The sequence below is a fragment of the Podarcis melisellensis genome (assembly GCF_964234715.1).
Source record: "Podarcis melisellensis genome assembly, chromosome: 4".
Lineage (NCBI taxonomy): Eukaryota > Metazoa > Chordata > Lepidosauria > Squamata > Lacertidae > Podarcis > Podarcis melisellensis.
The window spans coordinates 104,830,478-104,848,594 of NC_138531.1; the positions used below are offsets into that span (position 1 = coordinate 104,830,478).

An 18,117-nucleotide genomic window follows, 5' to 3' on the forward strand; every position below is an offset into this window, starting at 1 on the left:
GTCCACCCCCGCAAATATAGTCTGCTCCCCCCACAAGGTCTGAAGAACAGTGGACCAGCCCCCTGCTGAAAAAGTTCGCTGACCTCTGGTCTAGAGGGACTGGGAGCTGGGGGCAGTGTTATATAGTGGTTCCGCTACTACCTCCTGGACTATCACCAGAAAGTGTTGGGGGGGGGATGAGTGTTCAGACCCCTGGGCTCTCACTTGTGGGGTGCCTCAGGGTTCCGTCCTCTCCCCAATGCTTTTCAACATTTACATGCAGCTGCTGGGAGAGATCATCAGGGGGTTGGGGCTTGGTGTTCATCAGTATGTGGATGATACCCAGCTCTACCTCTCTTTCAAATCAGAACCAGTGAAGGCGGTGAAGGTCCTGTGTGAGTGTCTGGAGGTGGTTGGAGGATGGATGGCAGCTAACGGACTGAGGTTGATTCCTGACAAGACAGAAGTACTGTTTTACGGGGTGGACAGGGCTACCTTTGAAGGTGACCCGGAAACCACAACTAATCCAGAACACGGGAGCCAGATTGCTGACTGGGAGCGGCCGCCGAGACCACATAACACCAGTCTTGAAAGACCTACATTGGTTCCCATTACGTTTCTGAGTACTATTCAAAGTGTTGGTGCTGACCTTGAAAGCCCTAAACTGCTTTAGTCCAGTATACCTGAAGGAGCGTCTCCACCCCTTCCCCCATCATTCTGCTTGGACACTGAGGTCCAGCACTGAGGGCCTTCTGGCGGTTCTGCACTGCGAGAAGCCAAGTTACAGGGAACCAGGCAGAGGGCCTTCTCGGTAGTGGCACCCGTGCTGTGGAACACCCTCCCATCAGATGTTGAAGAGATAAACAACTATCTGATGTTTAGAAGACAATTGAAGGCAGTCTTGGTAAGGGAAGTTTTTAATGACTGAGGTTTCAATGTGTTTTTAATATTTGGTTGTAATCCGCCCAGAGTGGCTGGGGAAACCCAGCCAGATGGGCGGGGTATAAATAATAAATTATTATTATTGATACCGAAGGGGGGGCATGTCTTCTTCACCTTCTTCTTTGCTACAATATATCAATTTATTTCCAATTGTCAATGTCAAAAGAGACTAAAATCTATAAAATTCATAGAAAATCAACGTGCCAATTTGCTCTATTTCTCTAGGACTCCATGACACCTCCCCTGTCCTCCATAATCCCTCAAGCAAGGTGTCAAGGCCCTAATCCTGTCAAATCACTCTGCCAAGCCTTTCCTCCGGGCAATGCCAGTACATGGACCATTGTCTTCTCATCACCCGTACTCAGGATGTGCTTATCTGCGCATATCTCCAGCTCTGCATATTCCCCCTCCCTCCTCCATATGTGAATCCTGTGTAACCGAACCTCTTCCTAATGTATTCGTGATGTAATCTGTGTAACCCAACCTCTCTTTAATGTATTCATGACGTGTTTTGCACTGTATTCTGGGACATGGAGGGAAGTTTCAAAAGTTTATGTCACCCCTTTCTCGCTGTTCAATCTCGCCTTGAACCTGTTGCGCAATAAACTTGGATCTTCTGCAGTTTGCTCCTGTCTCCGGCTGAGCTCATTTTCCTCCGCAGGGACCCACGGACTTAGACCAACGAGCTGGGAGGCAGAGCAGCCTCGCACCCAGATTTTGCCGCAACATTATTATTATTATTATTATTAAATAAATTATTACTATTATTAAATAAATTATTATTATTATTAACAGTTATTATGAACTTCGCTGGGTTCCTCCTTGGCAGCCAGTGCGATTGTTTCAGCAGGGCTCGAACTCAGGACCCGCTGCCTTGAGGGACACCTAAGAGCAGCTGGGCAGGGGAAAGGTCTCCCTTGGGAGGTGGGGGACTCTCCTTCCTGGGAGGTTTCCAAGCACAGATCGGAGGGGCATCTGCCATGGATGCTTCAGCTGAGATTCCTGCCTTGCTGGGGGTTGGACTGGATGACCCTGGGATCAGGGCCGTATCTAGCGGGGGGGGGGCGAGGAAGTCCCCCCCAGGGGCATAGGCGCCCCCCCCCCGCAAAATCGGCTTTAAAACGGTGCCATGAATATGTCAATTTATGGGTGGGGGGAGGGAGAGGGGTGTGGCCCCCCAGGAGAAGCTGCTCTGGTCTAGCACAAGCCCAGCCAGGAGGGAAAGTGGAGGGGGGGGAGTTGCACAGGCTCCCCACTCCGCCCCAATTGCTCCCCTCTTTGGCCAAGCCCTCCACTCCCCCCCCCTCTTTTGCGCTGCAGCCATGGATTAGAGAGACCCTTGGCGAGCCGGGATCTGTTCAGGGGCGCAGCGGGTCGGTCAGGATGTGCAAAGGGAGGAAGGGAAGAGCTGGGGGGGGAATGGCCTTGCAAGGGTTAAAGGGAACCGAGCTGCCTTCCTAGAGAGGACAGGAAGCAAGGGGGGCAGGTCCTCCAGAGCCAAGCCCCCTCCCTCCCCAGTCCTTCCCTGCTTCGATGTCTCTGCTGGAAGGGCTGCCTCGCTCTCTCTCTCTGGGATCCGGTGAGTCTCCCCTCTCTCTCTCTGGGATCTGGTGGGGGTCCCAGGGCTGCAGCAGGGGAGGAGGCCTGGGGGGCCTGATCTGCTCCTGCGGGGGGGGGGACCCCAAGTCAGGGGGGAGAGGGTCCTGCCAGGGAGGGGCCAGGTCTGCCACGCTCTCCCTCCTTCCTGCAGAGCAGAGGATTCCAAACTCAGTTGGCCTTCCGCCCCCCCCCTTCAGAAAAACAATGACTCCCACGAAATCTCCTTCTTCAAACAAAGGAGTCCCTGGGACTTTACCTCTGTGTGACGTCTCTCAGCGGCATTGCAGAACAGAGGGAACATCTGCAAATGGTTTTCCAAAGCTGGACGAGGAGGTGGACTAGCCCCCCCCCCCAAAAAAAGGTGGGAGAGGAAGGCCAGGAATAAATAAGGAGAGGGACCTCAGCCCAGAGTCTGGCTGCTGCATTGGGGACCAGTTTCCCAGTGTCTCCCAGGGCAGCTCCCCACGGAGGCCACGGCAGCAATCCCCTCGCACCCAGAGCAGGGCATCCCAGGACCCCATCCTCTCTCTCCCAAAGGGATTGGTGCTAGAAATGGGCGCTGCTCCTCACTGAGCCTCCAGGGACCTGGGCATCAATGGCTGTGCGTGTGATAAGCTCTCTAAGAGAATCATCATCATCATCATCAAACTACCCATCCTTTACTCTGAGTTTCAAGGGAGATGTCTTTGGCCCCGTCCACTTGGCCCTCAGGGAGTTGGCCAGATACATACCTGGCCCTTGGAGCAAAGGAAAAGAGACCCCACCCCAGGAGTCTGCTTTCTTTGTCTTCTCCTTCTCCTCCTTCTCCTCCAGATACTTCATGGTTTGGGCTGTGGTGCAGTCCAGCCCTGGTAATAATAATAATAATAATAATAATAATAATAAATAAAAAAATACTCCACCCACTCTGGGTGTCTCCCAATAGAGTACTAAAAACAATATGAAACATCAAACATTTAAAACTTCCCTAAACAGGGCTGCCTTCAGATGTCTTCTAAACATCAGATAGTTGTTTATCTCTTTAACATCTGATGGTAGAGAGTTCCACAGGGCGGGTGCCACTACCGAGAAGGACATCTGCCTCGTTCCCTGTAACCTCTTTTCCCGCAATGAGGGAATGGCCAGAAGGCCCTTGGTACTGGACCTCAGTGTCCAGGCTGAACGATGGGGGGTGGAGATGCTACTTCAGGTCTACTGGGCTGAGGCCATTTAGGGCTTTCAAGGTCAGCACCAACACTTTGAATTGTGCTCAGAAACGTAATGGGAGTCAATATAGGTCTTTCAGGACTGGTGTTATGTTGTCTTGGCGGCCGCTCCCAGTCACCAGTCTTGCTGCCGCATTCTGGATTACGGTAGTTGTAGTTTCTGGATCACCTTCAAAGGTAGCCCCACGTAGAGTGCATGGCAGTAGTCCAAGTGGGAGATAAGCAGAGCATGCACCACTCTGGAGACAGTCCGCAGGCAGATAGGGTCTCAGCCTACGTACCAGATGGAGCTGGTAGACGGCTACCCTGAACACAAAATTGACCTGCACATTCATGGACAGCTGTGAGTCCAAATGACTCCAAGGCTGCGCACCTGGTCCATCAGGGGCACAGTTACCCCATTCAGGACCAGGGAATCCTCCACACCTGCCCGCCTCCTGTCCTCCAGAAACAGTACTTCTGTCTTGTCAGGATTCAATCTCAATCTCTTAGCCCCTGTCCATCCATCCACCAACCAACCGCCTCCAGGCACTCGCACAGGACCTTCACCGCCTTCACATCTTCTGATTTAAAAGAGAGGTAGAACTGGGTGTCATCTGCATACTGATGAACACCCAGCCCAAACCTCCTGATGATCCCTCCCAGTGGCTTCATATATATGTTAAAAAGCAAGGGGGAGAGGACAGAACCCTGAAGCACCCCACAAGTAAGAGCCCAAGGGTCTGAACACTCATTCCCCATCACCACTTTCTGGACATGGCCCAGGAGGAAGGAGCGGAACCACTGTATGACAGTGCCCCCAGCTCCCAGCCCCTCTCGAAGGATATCATGGTCGATGGTATCAAAGACCGCTGAGAGATCAAGCAGAACTAGGAAGCAGCTCTCACCTTAGCCCGCTGGAAATCATGAACCAGCGCGACCAAGGGAATTTCAGTCCCATGGTGAATCCCAACTGGAAGGGATCCAAATGGTCCGCTTCTTCCAGGCATGCCTGGAGTTGTTCAGCAACCACTCGCTCAATCACCTTGCCCAAGAATGGGAAATGTGAGACTGGGCGATAGCTGGCTATATTGGCCTGGTCCAAAGATTTTTTTTTAAGAAGCGGTTTAATAGCTGCCTCTTTCATCGGGTCTGGGAAGGCTCCCTCACAGAGGGAAGCATTCACCACCCCACAGAGCCCATCACCCATCCCTTCCCGATTCATGTTGATGAGCAAGGAGGCAGGTGGTCAGTTTCACTTATCCAAGCAGCCTGTCCACATCCTTGGAGGCAACCTGACTAGACGGGACTCTAGCACTCTCCCACCCTGGCCCTGCTCCCGTGGTGGAGTCTACCGCTTTCCAAATCTGAGTGACTTTAACTGCAAAAAACTTTGCCAAATCATTGCAGGAGATCTCAGGGTCCTTTTGAGGCCCCAATGACGCAGGTGGTTCCACTAAATTGTGAACCACCTGAAAGAGTCTCCTGGTGTGCTTTCTGCAGATGCAATAGAGGCAGTTTAGACAGCCATCGTCAACTGGTAGGCTCGACGTTGAGCTCTAACCCATATCAGGTCAGATTCAGAGTGTGTTTTCTGCCACCGACACTCTAGCCATCTCAGTAATTGTTTCACCCCCCTAAGATCTGGGGAAAAGCACGGGGATGTCCAGGCTCCATGCAATCGGAGAGGTTGATTTTGAACCAGGCCATCGATAGCCTGGGTTAACTCCACATTCCAGGGGCCACATGGAAATCAGCTGAAAGGCCATCAACATGGGATAAAACATCCCCTCCTCCTTTCTGGAAACCATTTGGATCCATTAAGTACCAGGGGTGGGCCATCCGAATTGGTCCCTCCTCCCTGCAGAGGGAAAGGGCTGCGGAGAGGTCCAGTTGCACCAGGAAGTGATCCGACCATGACACTTCTTTTGTTTCGGTTTCACTTCGTGTCAGATCACCCACGTCACTAGAGGTAAACATGCCAGGTCAAGTCCTCCATCCAAGTCGTGGTCTTATGAATCCTTGACCTGGCATTGCACAGCAGCCCCTTCAGGTCACGTGGGTCTCCCTTGCTGATTCCAGTATCCACCCGGTCAAGACCAGACCCGGAGGGAAGGATAGTCCTCAAACAATGACATGGTCTGGTCATAGTGTAACTCCTCCTCCTACCTGTGATCACTGTGATCGGGTGTCCCAGTGCTTCCCCCTGCCATTCTGTTGAATGGGGCCGACTCCCAGACAGCCCTGACCCTCTCACCTAAAGAACAAAACTATACAAACTATACAAAAAATAAAAATATTTACTACTACTAATAAAAACTTTTACGTAACAAAGCATTTGCTTTGTAGGATTGGCAAGAGCTTCTCATTAAGACAGAACTTGGCAGAAGACCAAAGGGTTCCTTCCCATCTCTTAGAGACTTCCAGAGAGCACAAATGGATGAGCGAGACTCAGCTGGCCCTGCAGCAAGAAGAGGCCATGTCATCCAAACCGGGAGCAGTGGGGGATTCTGGGAAAACTCTGGGCAGAAGATCCTGGGTGAGGAGGACACCCTCCGCTCAGAGGGGCAGAGCCAGCAGGTGAGGCAGTTCTGTTTCCAGGAGGCCAAAGGACCCCGAGAGGTTTGCAGCCGACTCTACCGCTTTTGCCACCAATGGCTGAAGCCAGAAAGGCACACGAAAGCTGAGATGCTGGACCTGGTGATCTTGGAGCAGTTCCTGGCTGTCCTTCCCCCGGAGATGGAGAGCTGGGTGAGGGAATGCGGAGCGGAGACCAGTTCCCAGGTGGTGGCCCTGGCCGAAGGTTTCCTCCTGAGTCAGGCGGAGGAGAGAAAGCAGGTGAGAGAGACTTTGCTCTGGATACTCTCAAGGGGCTCCAAACAGGATGGAGAACATCCCATAATGCTTTAGTGATGACCCATCCTTTTTCTGGGAAAGTATCCATGGAATGAGATCCAACACCCTGAATGTTTTTGTCTTTGTCATTCTCTTTCTAATATTTCTCCCCTTTCTGTTTTTAATCCTTGTTGCTCTTTCAGAAAAGGGATTGTTTTGCAGAAATGGACCTGGATTCCTGTGAGGCAGAGAGGCCTCCGTTGGACACCAGAGAGAGGCCACTGGGTAAGGAGGAAGGTGGCTTTTCTCTGTTTGGTCTCATTCTGTTGCTTTCCCAACTAATCTATGGATTCTTTTCATCAAGCTTTTTTGGGGGGGAGGGGGAGTTGGGAACAAGGGTCCAGAGGAGGAGAGATGTATTTCTGCACAACTAAAATGGGCACAAACATCTAACTGCACTCAGCAGGTAAGGCTTTCTGAAAGGCCCATCTGTAGATAGAGATGCCCTGTTTCACCTGTGAGAGAAGCAGGCACTCCTGGCATCCTGCTTACCTTTTTTCTCTTGCAGGTGACAGAATGATGCCGGCAAGACCTCCTGATCCGCCTTTTCATGGGGGCAGAAGGGGAACAGCGGCTGTGGAACCAGATCAGGTCAGGGGAAGCTGCCTTGTGGGGACAGAGGCTGAGGGATGGAGCAATGTCATGGACTGGTTGGGCACAGAGGAATGGTGGGAGGAAGCAGCCGGGGAACCAGGAAGGGAAGACATCTCAGACCCCACGGAGTGGAGGTGGAGGAAGGATGGGCGGTCAGATGGAGAAGAGGGAGAAGCCTGGGAAGAGGAGGTGTCAGAAGCTGAAGGAGCAACAGGGCTTAGTGAGCTGGGAGACTCTGTGGCAGAATGCAGTCCAGAATCGGAGGCAGAAGAGGAGGCGAGTGGGAGGAGGGAGGATGAGAGGCTGAGGTGAGTCAGGAGAAGGAGGAGCCACCGGGGGCTCCCTCTCCTTCTGCCAGAAGCCCCCCCTCCCTGCTTGTCTCTCTTAGCCAGGAGATGTCTGACAATGGAGGAGCAAAGGCAGGCTGCACACTGGCACACTGTTCAATCATATGCCAGAAATCCCAGAGAGGAGGGGACTTGGAAAGCTGTGGGGAGTCGGGGGACTTCACTCTCAGCAAATGATTTTATGGTGGAAGACACTGTCATAAAATTCTACTCAGTATTGATCCAGAGCAGAAGTCCAATGTATAGTTAGCAGAGTAAGACCTAAACATGTTGCAGGATTCCCAAAAATAGGCCAGAGGCAATTGTATTTCATCCGGCAGAGCTTTAACTGCTACTGAAAGCAAATGAGGGTACTGGTCACAAATCCAAAATGTACAGGATTGGCCCTCTCCATAAGAAATCCAGTTGCAGCAGACTTAAACTTAACTTATAATAAGTCTAAACCTTATCACTCAGCATACTATGTACAGAACACCAGAGGGAAGAGAGAGGGGGGGGGGAACCCAGTCTCCTTCTGGCCTCTTCTTATAGTCTGCATGACCTTGACAGAAGAGATGACAGAACCCCTTTAACCCAGCTGTACTCAGCTTCTCTGAAGGAATAACCCAAACATCAGGAACCTTCTGCTTGTTTCTTTTACACAGAGAAGCTTCCGGAACCTTCTTGAACTAATTAGAATAGAATAGACAATATCAGATCCATACTTTCTGCACTAAGAAATGCAAACTGACAAACCCTCAGGGAATGAGCTGCTCTTCTCATTAAGCCTGAAACTCCAGCTGTGAACTGTGGGATTTCCTGCCCAGATAACTGTTGTGTATTGAGTCAAAGGATTTTATATCTGTATTATTATTGTCTGTATTGCATTAGGGTAAAGTAACTGCCTTTTGGTTCCAGAGGGTACAGCTACTATTGGTTCATTTAAGCTGCTGTATTTGGATCCTCTGTCTTATTGGTTTCCTCCAAAAGGCAGGACTGTGATTGCCTGAGATTGTTCCCTCCAAAATGTATCCTTTCTAGCTTGTTCCCTGTCCCTATAAATGTAGCTCTCCCCTCCTCAGGCCCCAGTCTTGTTGCTTTAATAAAGAAGTGTTACTAGAGAACTGTCTCCAGCATATTATGTCAAGAGAGCTGAAATCACAAACCCCATGTCACAACAATAACTCTGTGGCGCCAGCTGTCAGGGAGGATTCTGAGGAGCAATGGACAGAAGAGGCAGAACAGGGGCCAGAGACCGGTCAGGGAGAGCCGGGGCTCAGGGCTGCTGAAGAGCCCCTCAACCACCCAGAGGCTCAGGGAGGAAGCTGAGACTCCGGAAGGGAGGGGGCTTTCAAATCAGCACAGACAAGAAGGGAAATGAAACGTAAGGATCAAAGACATCTTGCGCGGGAATTGCAGTAAGCCGCTCGCTGAACAGGTTTGGATGCCTAATTCTGAACTGTAGCTGTTTCTTGTATATGTGTAATAAAGACTCTAAGTACCACGCTGACTGTGCCAGAGTGTTACAGCGAAGGGGAAACACCACCTTTACACCAGCCTTCTGAATGTCGCCAGTAGGATTCACCTGTAGTTGCAGTTTTCATGGAATCCTAGAGTTGAAGGGGACCCCAAGGGTCATCAAGTCCCACCCCCTGCATTGCCGGAGTCTCAGCTGGATCACCCAAGAAAGATGGCCATCCAGACTAGGCTTATTGTATTTCTATATTCATCAATGAATGCTAAAATAGGCTTCTAAGCAGCGGACAGACAAGTACAAATAGTGGCCAGGATTCACCTAGCCAGCCCCATCCGCTGCAAAATGGGGCCTGCCCCCCACTCCTCCCCCTCTCCATGCCCCCATGAACCCCTTGAATTTGGCTCTAGGGCATTGGAAGGGAACCTCCCCAGAACATCACACGAGGAGAGGAGAAAGTGGATCCTTCCATCGGGGAAACTGGAATTCTTGCGTAGGCAGAATGACTTGAAAAACACCAACTGGAATAATAACTGGAATAATAAGTTATAATAAGTTGTAATAAGTTACAATAAGGATTTGCTGAGCTAATAATTTGAACTGGAATACAAAAAGGGGAGGTGAGAGGAGGTCTGGGAAACAAGTTAATAGAAAATAAGTAATGGAAATTGTATCTGTTTTTAATTGTTTTTAATTATGTATTTTTGTATTTTTGTTATTTTTTTTTTTTTGTTTTTGTACTATTTTGGAAATGTTAATAAATATTCTTTTTAAAAAAAGAAAGGGGAAAAAAAGAAAAACACCAACTGGAGAACCACCTATTTACAAAAAAATGACTGCTCCCAGTCACCAGTCTAGCTGCCGCATTCTGGATTAGTTGTAGTTTCCGGGTCACCTTCAAAGGTAGCCCCACGTAGAGCGCATTGCAGTAGTCCAAGCGGGAGATAACCAGAGCATGCACCACTCTGGCGAGACAGTCCGCGGGGAGGTAGGGTCTTAGCCTGCGTACCAGATGGAGCTGGTAAACAGCTGCCCTGGACACAGATTTGACCTGTGCCTCCATGGACAGCTGTGAGTCCAAAATGACTCCCAGGCTGCGCACCTGGTCCTTCAGGGGCACAGTTACCCCATTCAGGACCAGGGAGTCCCCCACACCTGCCCACCCTCTGTCCCCCAAAAGAGTACTTTCTGTCTTGTCAGGATTCAACCTCAATCTGTTATAACAGAGCATTGTGAAGCAGATCATATTTCTGCGTTCTCAGAGGAGGACATTTCCCTTTTTCTTTTAGGGTCCAGTGTGCTTTGAAGACGTCTCTATTCGTTTCACGGACGAGGAGTGGGCGTTGCTGGATCCTGACCAGAGAGCTCTGCATAAGGACGTCATGGAGGAGAATCGTGGGATCGTGGCCTCTCTTGGTAAGGCTCCCTGTGGGATCGTCCTATCTGCCTGGAAATTCAAAAAATACCTCTATGTAACAAACCTCATACATTTCCACAGAGCTCAACAGCGCCCCCTACAACACCTGGGAACCTAACACCCCCACAGTAAACCTTGAACAGCAAATTGCAGTTTTTTCTGTGAACCATCTTCCTCCAGTTCTGCTTTTTTATACCACGGTTGGGCTTGTCTGAACTGCCCGGTCATCTGAAATGCCAGCTTTAGAGTTGTTAGGACATATAAGTAGCTTCTGTCAGGTTTTCTGAAGAAGAAGAGTAGTTTGGATTTGATATCCCGCTTTATCACTACCCTAAGGAGTCTCAAAGCGGCTAACGTTCTCCTTTCCCTTCCTCCCCCACAACAAACACTCTGTGAGGTGAGTGGGGCTGAGAGACTTTAAGAAGTGTGACTGGCCCAAGGTCACCCAGCAGCTGCAGGTGGAGGAGCGGAGACGCGAACCCGGTTCACCAGATTACGAGACTACCGCTCTTAACCACTGCACCACACTGGCTCTTTCTGTTTTTGTTTTTGCTGCTGTCAGTCTTGGATTGACCAAAGAGACGCCTGACATTGGCGATGGAGGGGATGCCATGACTGGGCCAAACAAAATCTGTCCCAGAGAAAAGCCAGGCTGATTGAACCTCAGGTAGTAGAAACAAAAAAAATCCTTCCAGTAGCACCTTAAAGACCAACTAAGTCAGTTCTTGGTATGAGCTTTCGTGTGCATGCACACTTCTTCAGATAGTGTGTATCTGAAGAAGTGTGCATGCACACGAAAGCTCATACCAAGAACTGACTTAGTTGGTCTTTAAGGTGCTACTGGAAGGAATTTTTTTGTTTTGACTATGGCAGACCAACACGGCTACCTATCTGTACTCAGGTAGTAGAATCAGTGATAATTGTTGCGTCCGCAAAGTAAAGGAAGGATTGAACTCTGATTAATAAGAATACACACAGAGGCTTGAACAAGCAAGACTCTGGGAAGGGTGCGTATAATCGTGTCTCTCTGTGCTTGTCCGTCCGATCTCCGCAGCCGCTGGCCCAGGCCGTTTTATTCACAAAAGAACTTTTTACATAGTGTTCGTAAGAACCAATCAGATTTCTTCTGAGCATTTCAACAAACCCACGTGGGGAGAAAGTTAAACTACTAAAACTAATTAAGCACAGTGTAAACAAAGAACAGAACTATCAAGAAGAGCATCTGGCAACCCCGGAGGTAATAAACAAGCAATATACATATGATAAGGAGGATGGCCAGGAGGACCATTATCACCTTCATGTGAAACCTGTTTCCTGGCCCTAAGATTAACATCCTAAGATTACCTATTATCAGAGGAACATTGTTAGAAGCGTGGGAAAAGAATAAAAAACTACTGGGGAAAAATACAACCCTGGTGGCTATCCCCTATCGACATATTAACTACCAAAAAAAAACAACAAATATGGAAGGTGAGAGATTGACCTATGAAGACCTCCTGGAAAGATCGCAAAGAGGATGGAAAATTAGATCTTATGAAGAGTTAAAAAGCAAATTAACAGGTTGGCTGCAGTATCATCAAATTAATGCCTTATGGAAGGAAGATAAAAAGATTGGAATGAATGAGAAAAAATCAAAGTTCCAGGTAGAGATAATAGAAAGTAAAACTAAACTGCTATCTAAAATGTATAATCAGCTATTAGAGTGGGACCCCAAGGACGAAGAGGTTAAGGAGGTTATGGTAAAATGGGCAACAGACATTGGATATAATTTGGATTTTGAAAAATGGACAAAGTTGTGGAATAAAGGAATGAAATTTACAGCATGTACTGCCCTCAGAGAAAATATGGAAAAGATGATGTATCGTTGGTACATCACCCCTGTGAAATTGCAAAAAATGTATAAGACTGGCGACAAAAGGTGTTGGAAGTGTAAATCTAAAGAGGGAAGCTTCTACCACATGTGGTGGAAATGTGCAGAAGTTAAAAAATTTGGGATTCCATCTACAACGAACTAAAGAAAATGCTTAAATACACCTTTGTCAAAAAGCCCGAAGCCTTCCTTCTGGGAATGATCAGAGAGGAGATTAAGAAAGAAGATTATATAATGTTTCAATATGCAACTGTAGCTGCCAGGATTCTGTTAGCACAAAATTGGAAAACCCCAAATACCCCGACCGTTAAAGATTGGCAAATTAAATTATTTGAGTATATGGATCTGGCAAAAATGACGCAGAACATTAGACAGCAAAAAGGTACAAGGTTTATCGACAATTGGTCTAAATTCATAACATATATGGAAACAAATTCTAGAGATATAAAAATCACAGTAGGTTTAATATAACCCTTGCGATGTGTTTACGCTAAAAAATGAAAAACTGCAGAATGGATTTAATATTCACATAACCCAAACCGAGATGGAGGGAAGTCAAACGTTATTTATTGTTAATTAATGTTTGTTTTTTGGTTGGTTTAGGTGTTTTGATTTGGTTGATGTTTTCTTTTCTCCCCCCCCCCTTTTTTTAGTATGTGTTGGCTATTTTTCTTTTTCTTTCTTTGCTGTTGTTTGGTTATAGAAAATGAATAAAAAGAAGTTTTTTTTAAAAAAAGAAAACTACAAAGACGAAACTGCCCAGTCTTTGATGACCCAGGACGCCTGCCTGTCTAAGTGTGTACGTGATTCGTGAAGAGCAGGGAGAAATGGGCAGCAGAGGCGAAAGGGCATGAAAAGGGCACAAATGTAGAATCTTATGGGATTTAATCAGAAATTATCGTCAATATATCAAACCCAGTCAACACAATGCTATCATCATGGACACGATGGCTTGATGTATATTTTATAATTCCTCATGGTAATCCCATCTGATCCCTACGATAATAATAATAGTAATAGTAATAATTTTTATTTATCCCTGGACCATCTGATTGGGTTGCACCCAACCAACACATGTATAAACATGAAACATTAATAACAACAATCTGATCCCATATAAAAAGTACATTAACTTTAAATGAACAACTTATACTAGTGGCTAAAATCATGGAAACTTATTTAAAAGTGTGTTTCCAAAGTTTGATGGCTCATAACACCAATTTTGGGGGGAGTGATACCGTAGGAAAGATAATTTAATGGAAATTGCAATGAAATAACTTTTATGAAGGAGTATTTATTAGAACAGCAGTCATTAAAAAGAAATGTGAAACACATAGAAAAAAGGAGATATACAGAAATTCTCACCATGTCAATTAATACTGACTTCGGTAACCTTTAGCTTTAATTCTGGCCTTACAACTCATGGAGTGAAGCAAGTTTTTTAGTTCTGCAGCTGTGATAATGTGAAACCCAGATGGAATTATTGCCTCTGTTAATTGGGCTTTATTGCTGTGTTGCTTCTGACTAACAAGTTTCTTTAGTCGGCTCCTAAGATTTTCGCTTGGGCTATTCCCAGGCCATTCCAGCAGTGGAATAGGATTTCACATTCAGAACGCTTCAGTTCAGGCTCAAGTATTTGATTTATCTATTTGGGCGCATTGACGTTCCCATTAATGACACAAATTCTGCCCCCACCTTTTGCTGTCCTACAACCCCAGATCATCACACTGTCTGGGTGTTTCACAGTCGGTGTAATGCAAGTAGGATGTAAATCTCCCATTCTCCTCGCCTATTTCATGCCCTCACTACCAAGCAAGGAGATTGGGGTCTCATCGCTCCAGATAACACTGTCCCATTGTTCCGCTGTCCAGTTACCATGGGTTTTAGCCCAGTTTAATCTTTTCCACCTTGGCTTGAGAGATAATGTCTTTTCCCTTGGAATTCTAGCATTTTGACCAGTCCTTGCACTCAACTTCACCTTTCATTGCCCCATGTCATCTTGTAAACACCCAGATGATTTTCTTCTGTCACATAGGCACAGTCTCTTCATTCTTCGATCATCACTTGCTGTTGTGACCTTTTCCTGCCTTTACCAGTCTGATTTTGTACTGACTGAGTCTCCTTATGTTGTTCTTTAGTCGTTTAGTCGTGTCCGACTCTTCCTGACCCCCTGGACCAGAGCACGCCAGGCACTCCTGTCTTCCACTGCCTCCCGCAGTTTGGTCAAACTAATGTTTGTGGCCTTAGGAATACTGTCCCACCATCTCATCCTCTGTTGTCCCCTTCTCCTTGTGCCCTCCATCTTTCCCAACATCAGGGTCTTTTCCAGGGAGTCTTCTCTTCTCATGAGGTGGCCTAAGTATTGGAGCCTCAGCTTCAGGATCTGTCCTCCCAGTGAGAACTCAGGGCTGATTTCCTTCGGAATGGAGAGGTTGGATCTTCTTACAGTCCATGGGACTCTCCTTATACCTCTTCACAAATATAGAAAGGCCAGCTTTGATTAAGTTTTCCTCAATCTTCTTCTTTTTTCTTTTTTTAAAATGAATATTTATTGAATTTTATAACAAATAAAAATATCTCAATCATCATGTTATATACCATTGTTCTCCCTCCTGTCCTCCGGACTTCCCTCAACTCCCCTTCTACTGAGTTATTTATTTTTATTGTGTCCTGCTTTAGATAAAAGTAAATTCCCCTATCATTTCTCTAATTTTTCTGTTACTATAATAAAGTTTATTCAGACCCTGCCAGTTGCTGTTTCTGCAAATAACCTGTAAATGGTTCCCAAACTTTAAAAATCCTTTTTGTCCTTCTCTTGTAGTTTCTCTGTTAGCTTAGCCAATTCTGCATAATTCATCAGTTTTTCTTACCATTGTTCTTTTGATGGTATTTCGCCTTCCAATTTTGTGCAGTCAAGATTCTTGACGCTGTTATAGTATACATAAATAATGTCCATTTTTCTTTTGGCAGCTCTTGATTTGAGATACCTAACAGAAAGGCTTTAGGATGTTTACTAAAGTTCATTTTAAACATTATTTTCAGTTCATTATATATCATTTCCCAATATTTTTTAATGCATTTGCATTCCCACCATATATGATAAAATGCTCCTTCCTTTTCTTTACATCTCCAGCATCTCCAGCATTTTCGTTCTTAAACATCTTTGCCATTTTCACTGGTGTGATATACCATCTATACATCATTTTCATGTAATTCACTATTAATAATATACAATCTGTAAATTTTATATCAACTTTCCACAATATAACATAACACACTAACAAACGTCAAGCTAAGCAAGTTGTGCTTCCTTTTTCTGGTTATTCCACTATGACTTTTGAGAATACAGATAATTGCATTCTTCATTAAATTATCTTTACATTGATACATAATTTTGTGGTATTACTCTAAAAGAAGTCGTGTTACGAGCCATCAAATATCTGAAATACACTTTCCCCCAAAAGGCTTCCACAGTTTTGGCCACTACTGTATATCAAGCAAATCAGCATTCAACAATCCATCAGAATATATTAATAAAAATGTTGGTTAATGACAACCAACAAGGGCAATGAACAAAGACCAAACTCCCTTCAGTTCTTCTTGATTTTTGCCTGAGGCTCTAATCCCTTTTTCTCCCCATTGCAGATTTTGATGAAATGGAAAACAAGAACAAGGATGAACATGACAAAATCCCCAGAGAGGAGAAGCCACACAAAATTTTGGAGTATGGAGCGAGCTGCAGTCAGAGCTCCCATTCCACTTCCCAACAAAGAATTCTCATTGGAAAGAAACCCTATCAGTGCGTGGAATGTGGAAAGAGCTTTAGTCAGAACTCCAATCTCACTAAGCATCAGAAAATTCATACAGGGGAGAAACTCTATCAGTGCGTGGAATGTGGAAAGACCTTCAGTCAGAGAAGCCATCTCACTTCCCATCAGAAAATCCATACCGGGCAGAAACCCTATCAGTGCATGGAATGTGGAAAGAGTTTCAGTCAGAGTTCCCATCTCACTAACCATCAGAGAATTCATACAGGAGAGAAACCCTATCAGTGTGTGGAATGCGGAAAGAGCTTTAGTATGAGCTATAGTCTCACTTCCCATCAGAGAATTCATACAGGGGAGAAACCATATCAGTGTGTGGAATGTGGAAAGAACTTCAGTCAGAGTTCCCATCTCACTTCCCATCAGAGAATTCATACAGGGGAGAAACCATATCAGTGCGTGGAATGTGGAAAGAGCTTCAGTCAGAACTCCAATCTCACTTCCCATCAGAAAGTTCATGAAGGGGAGAAACCCTATCCGTGCTTTGAATGTGGAAAGTGCTTCAGGAAGAGCTCCATTCTCACTTCCCATCGAAGAATTCATACAGGAGAGAAACCCTACCAGTGTGTTGAATGTGGAAAGTGCTTCAGGAAGAGCTCCATTCTCACTTTCCATCGAAAAATTCATACAGGGGAGAAACCCTACCAGTGTGTTGAATGTGGAAAGAGCTTCAGTCAGAGCTCCTCTCTCACTAAGCATCAGAGAATTCATACAGGGGAGAAACCCCATCAGTGTGTGGAATGTGGAAAGAGCTTCAGTCAGAGCTACTCTCTCACTAAGCATCAGAGAATTCATACAGGGGAGAAACCCTACCAGTGTGTTGAATGTGGAAAGAGCTTCAGTCAGAGCTCCTCTCACTTCCCATCGAAAAATTCATACAGGGGAGAAACCCTACCAGTGTGTTGAATGTGGAAAGAGCTTCAGTCAGAGCTCCTCTCTCACTTCCCATCGAAAAATTCATACAGGAGAGAAACCCCATCAGTGTGTTGAATGTGGAAAGAGTTTCAGAAAGAGCTCAGATCTCACTAAGCATCAGAAAATTCATACAGGGGAGAAACCCTATCAGTGTGTGGAATGTGGAAAGAGCTTCAGGGAAAGCTCCTCTCTCACTTCCCATCGAAGAATTCATACAGCAGAGAAACCCTACCAGTGTGTGGAATGTGGAAAGAGCTTCAGCCTGGGCTTCCGTCTCACCTCCCATCGAAGAATTCATACAGGAGAGAAACCCTACCAGTGTGTTGAATGTGGAAAGAGCTTCAGTCAGACCTTCTCTCTCACTTCCCATCGAAAAATTCACACAGGAGAGAAACCCTATCAGTGTGTCGAATGTGGAAAGAGCTTCATAAAGAGCTCAGATCTCACTAAGCATCAGAGAATTCATACAGGGGAGAAACCCTATCAGTGTATGGAATGTGGAAAGAGCTTCAGGGAGAGCTCCTCTCTCACTTCCCATCGAAGAATTCATACAGGAGAGAAACCCTATCAGTGTGTGGAATGTGGAAAGAGCTTCAGTATGGGCTCCCGTCTCACTTCCCATCAAAAAATTCATACAGGAGAGAAACCCTATCAGTGTGTTGAATGTGGAAAGAGCTTCAGTAGGAGGTCCTATCTTACTTCCCATCAAAGAATTCATACAGGGGAGAAACCCTATCAGTGTGTGGAATGTGGAAAGAGCTTCAGGGAGAGCTCTGATCTCACTAAGCATCAGAAAATTCATACAGGAGAGAAATCCTATCAGTGCTTTGAATGTGGAAAGAGCTTTAGTGAGGGCTACAGTCTCACTTCCCATCAGAGAATTCATACAGGGGAGAAACCCTATCAGTGTGTGGAATGTGGAAAGAGCTTCAGTAGGAGCTCCCATCTCACTTCCCATCAAAGAATTCATACAGGGGAGAAACCCTATCAGTGTGTGGAATGTGGAAAGAGCTTCAGAGAGAGCTCCTCTCTCACTAAGCATCAGAGAATTCATACAGGGGAGAAACCCTATCCGTAAGCAGAATGTGGAAAGAGCTT

At 46.4% G+C, this 18,117-nt stretch overlaps 2 protein-coding genes across 2 annotated transcripts in view; one reads left to right on the forward strand and one right to left on the reverse strand.

The window, feature by feature from the left end:
• The window catches only part of LOC309369076 (uncharacterized protein), a 205,244-nt gene that overhangs the window by 116,537 nt on the left and 70,590 nt on the right, over window positions 1–18,117 (reverse strand). The gene's annotated exons all lie outside the window — the stretch shown is intronic.
• LOC309369149 (uncharacterized protein) lies at window positions 5,922–17,139 on the forward strand. Its single transcript, XM_081909878.1, has 5 exons — window positions 5,922–6,542; window positions 6,743–6,824; window positions 7,108–7,190; window positions 10,283–10,409; window positions 15,926–17,139. The coding sequence occupies exons 1-5, from the start codon at window positions 6,141–6,143 to the stop codon at window positions 17,008–17,010; spliced, it is 1,779 nt and encodes a 592-aa protein (XP_081766004.1). The 5' UTR covers window positions 5,922–6,140; the 3' UTR covers window positions 17,011–17,139.

What these genes read in the sequence shown, in the direction of transcription:
- LOC309369149 (XM_081909878.1), top strand. Translation starts at nt 6,141, where the DNA reads ATGGATGAGCGAGACTCAGCTGGCCCTGCAGCAAGAAGAGGCCATGTC. An exon ending in AGGCGGAGGAGAGAAAGCAG is followed by an intron (nt 6,543 to 6,742) that starts GTGAGAGAGACT and finishes TTGCTCTTTCAG; the next exon opens with AAAAGGGATTGTTTTGCAGA. An exon ending in CGGCTGTGGAACCAGATCAG is followed by an intron (nt 7,191 to 10,282) that starts GTCAGGGGAAGC and finishes TTTTTCTTTTAG; the next exon opens with GGTCCAGTGTGCTTTGAAGA.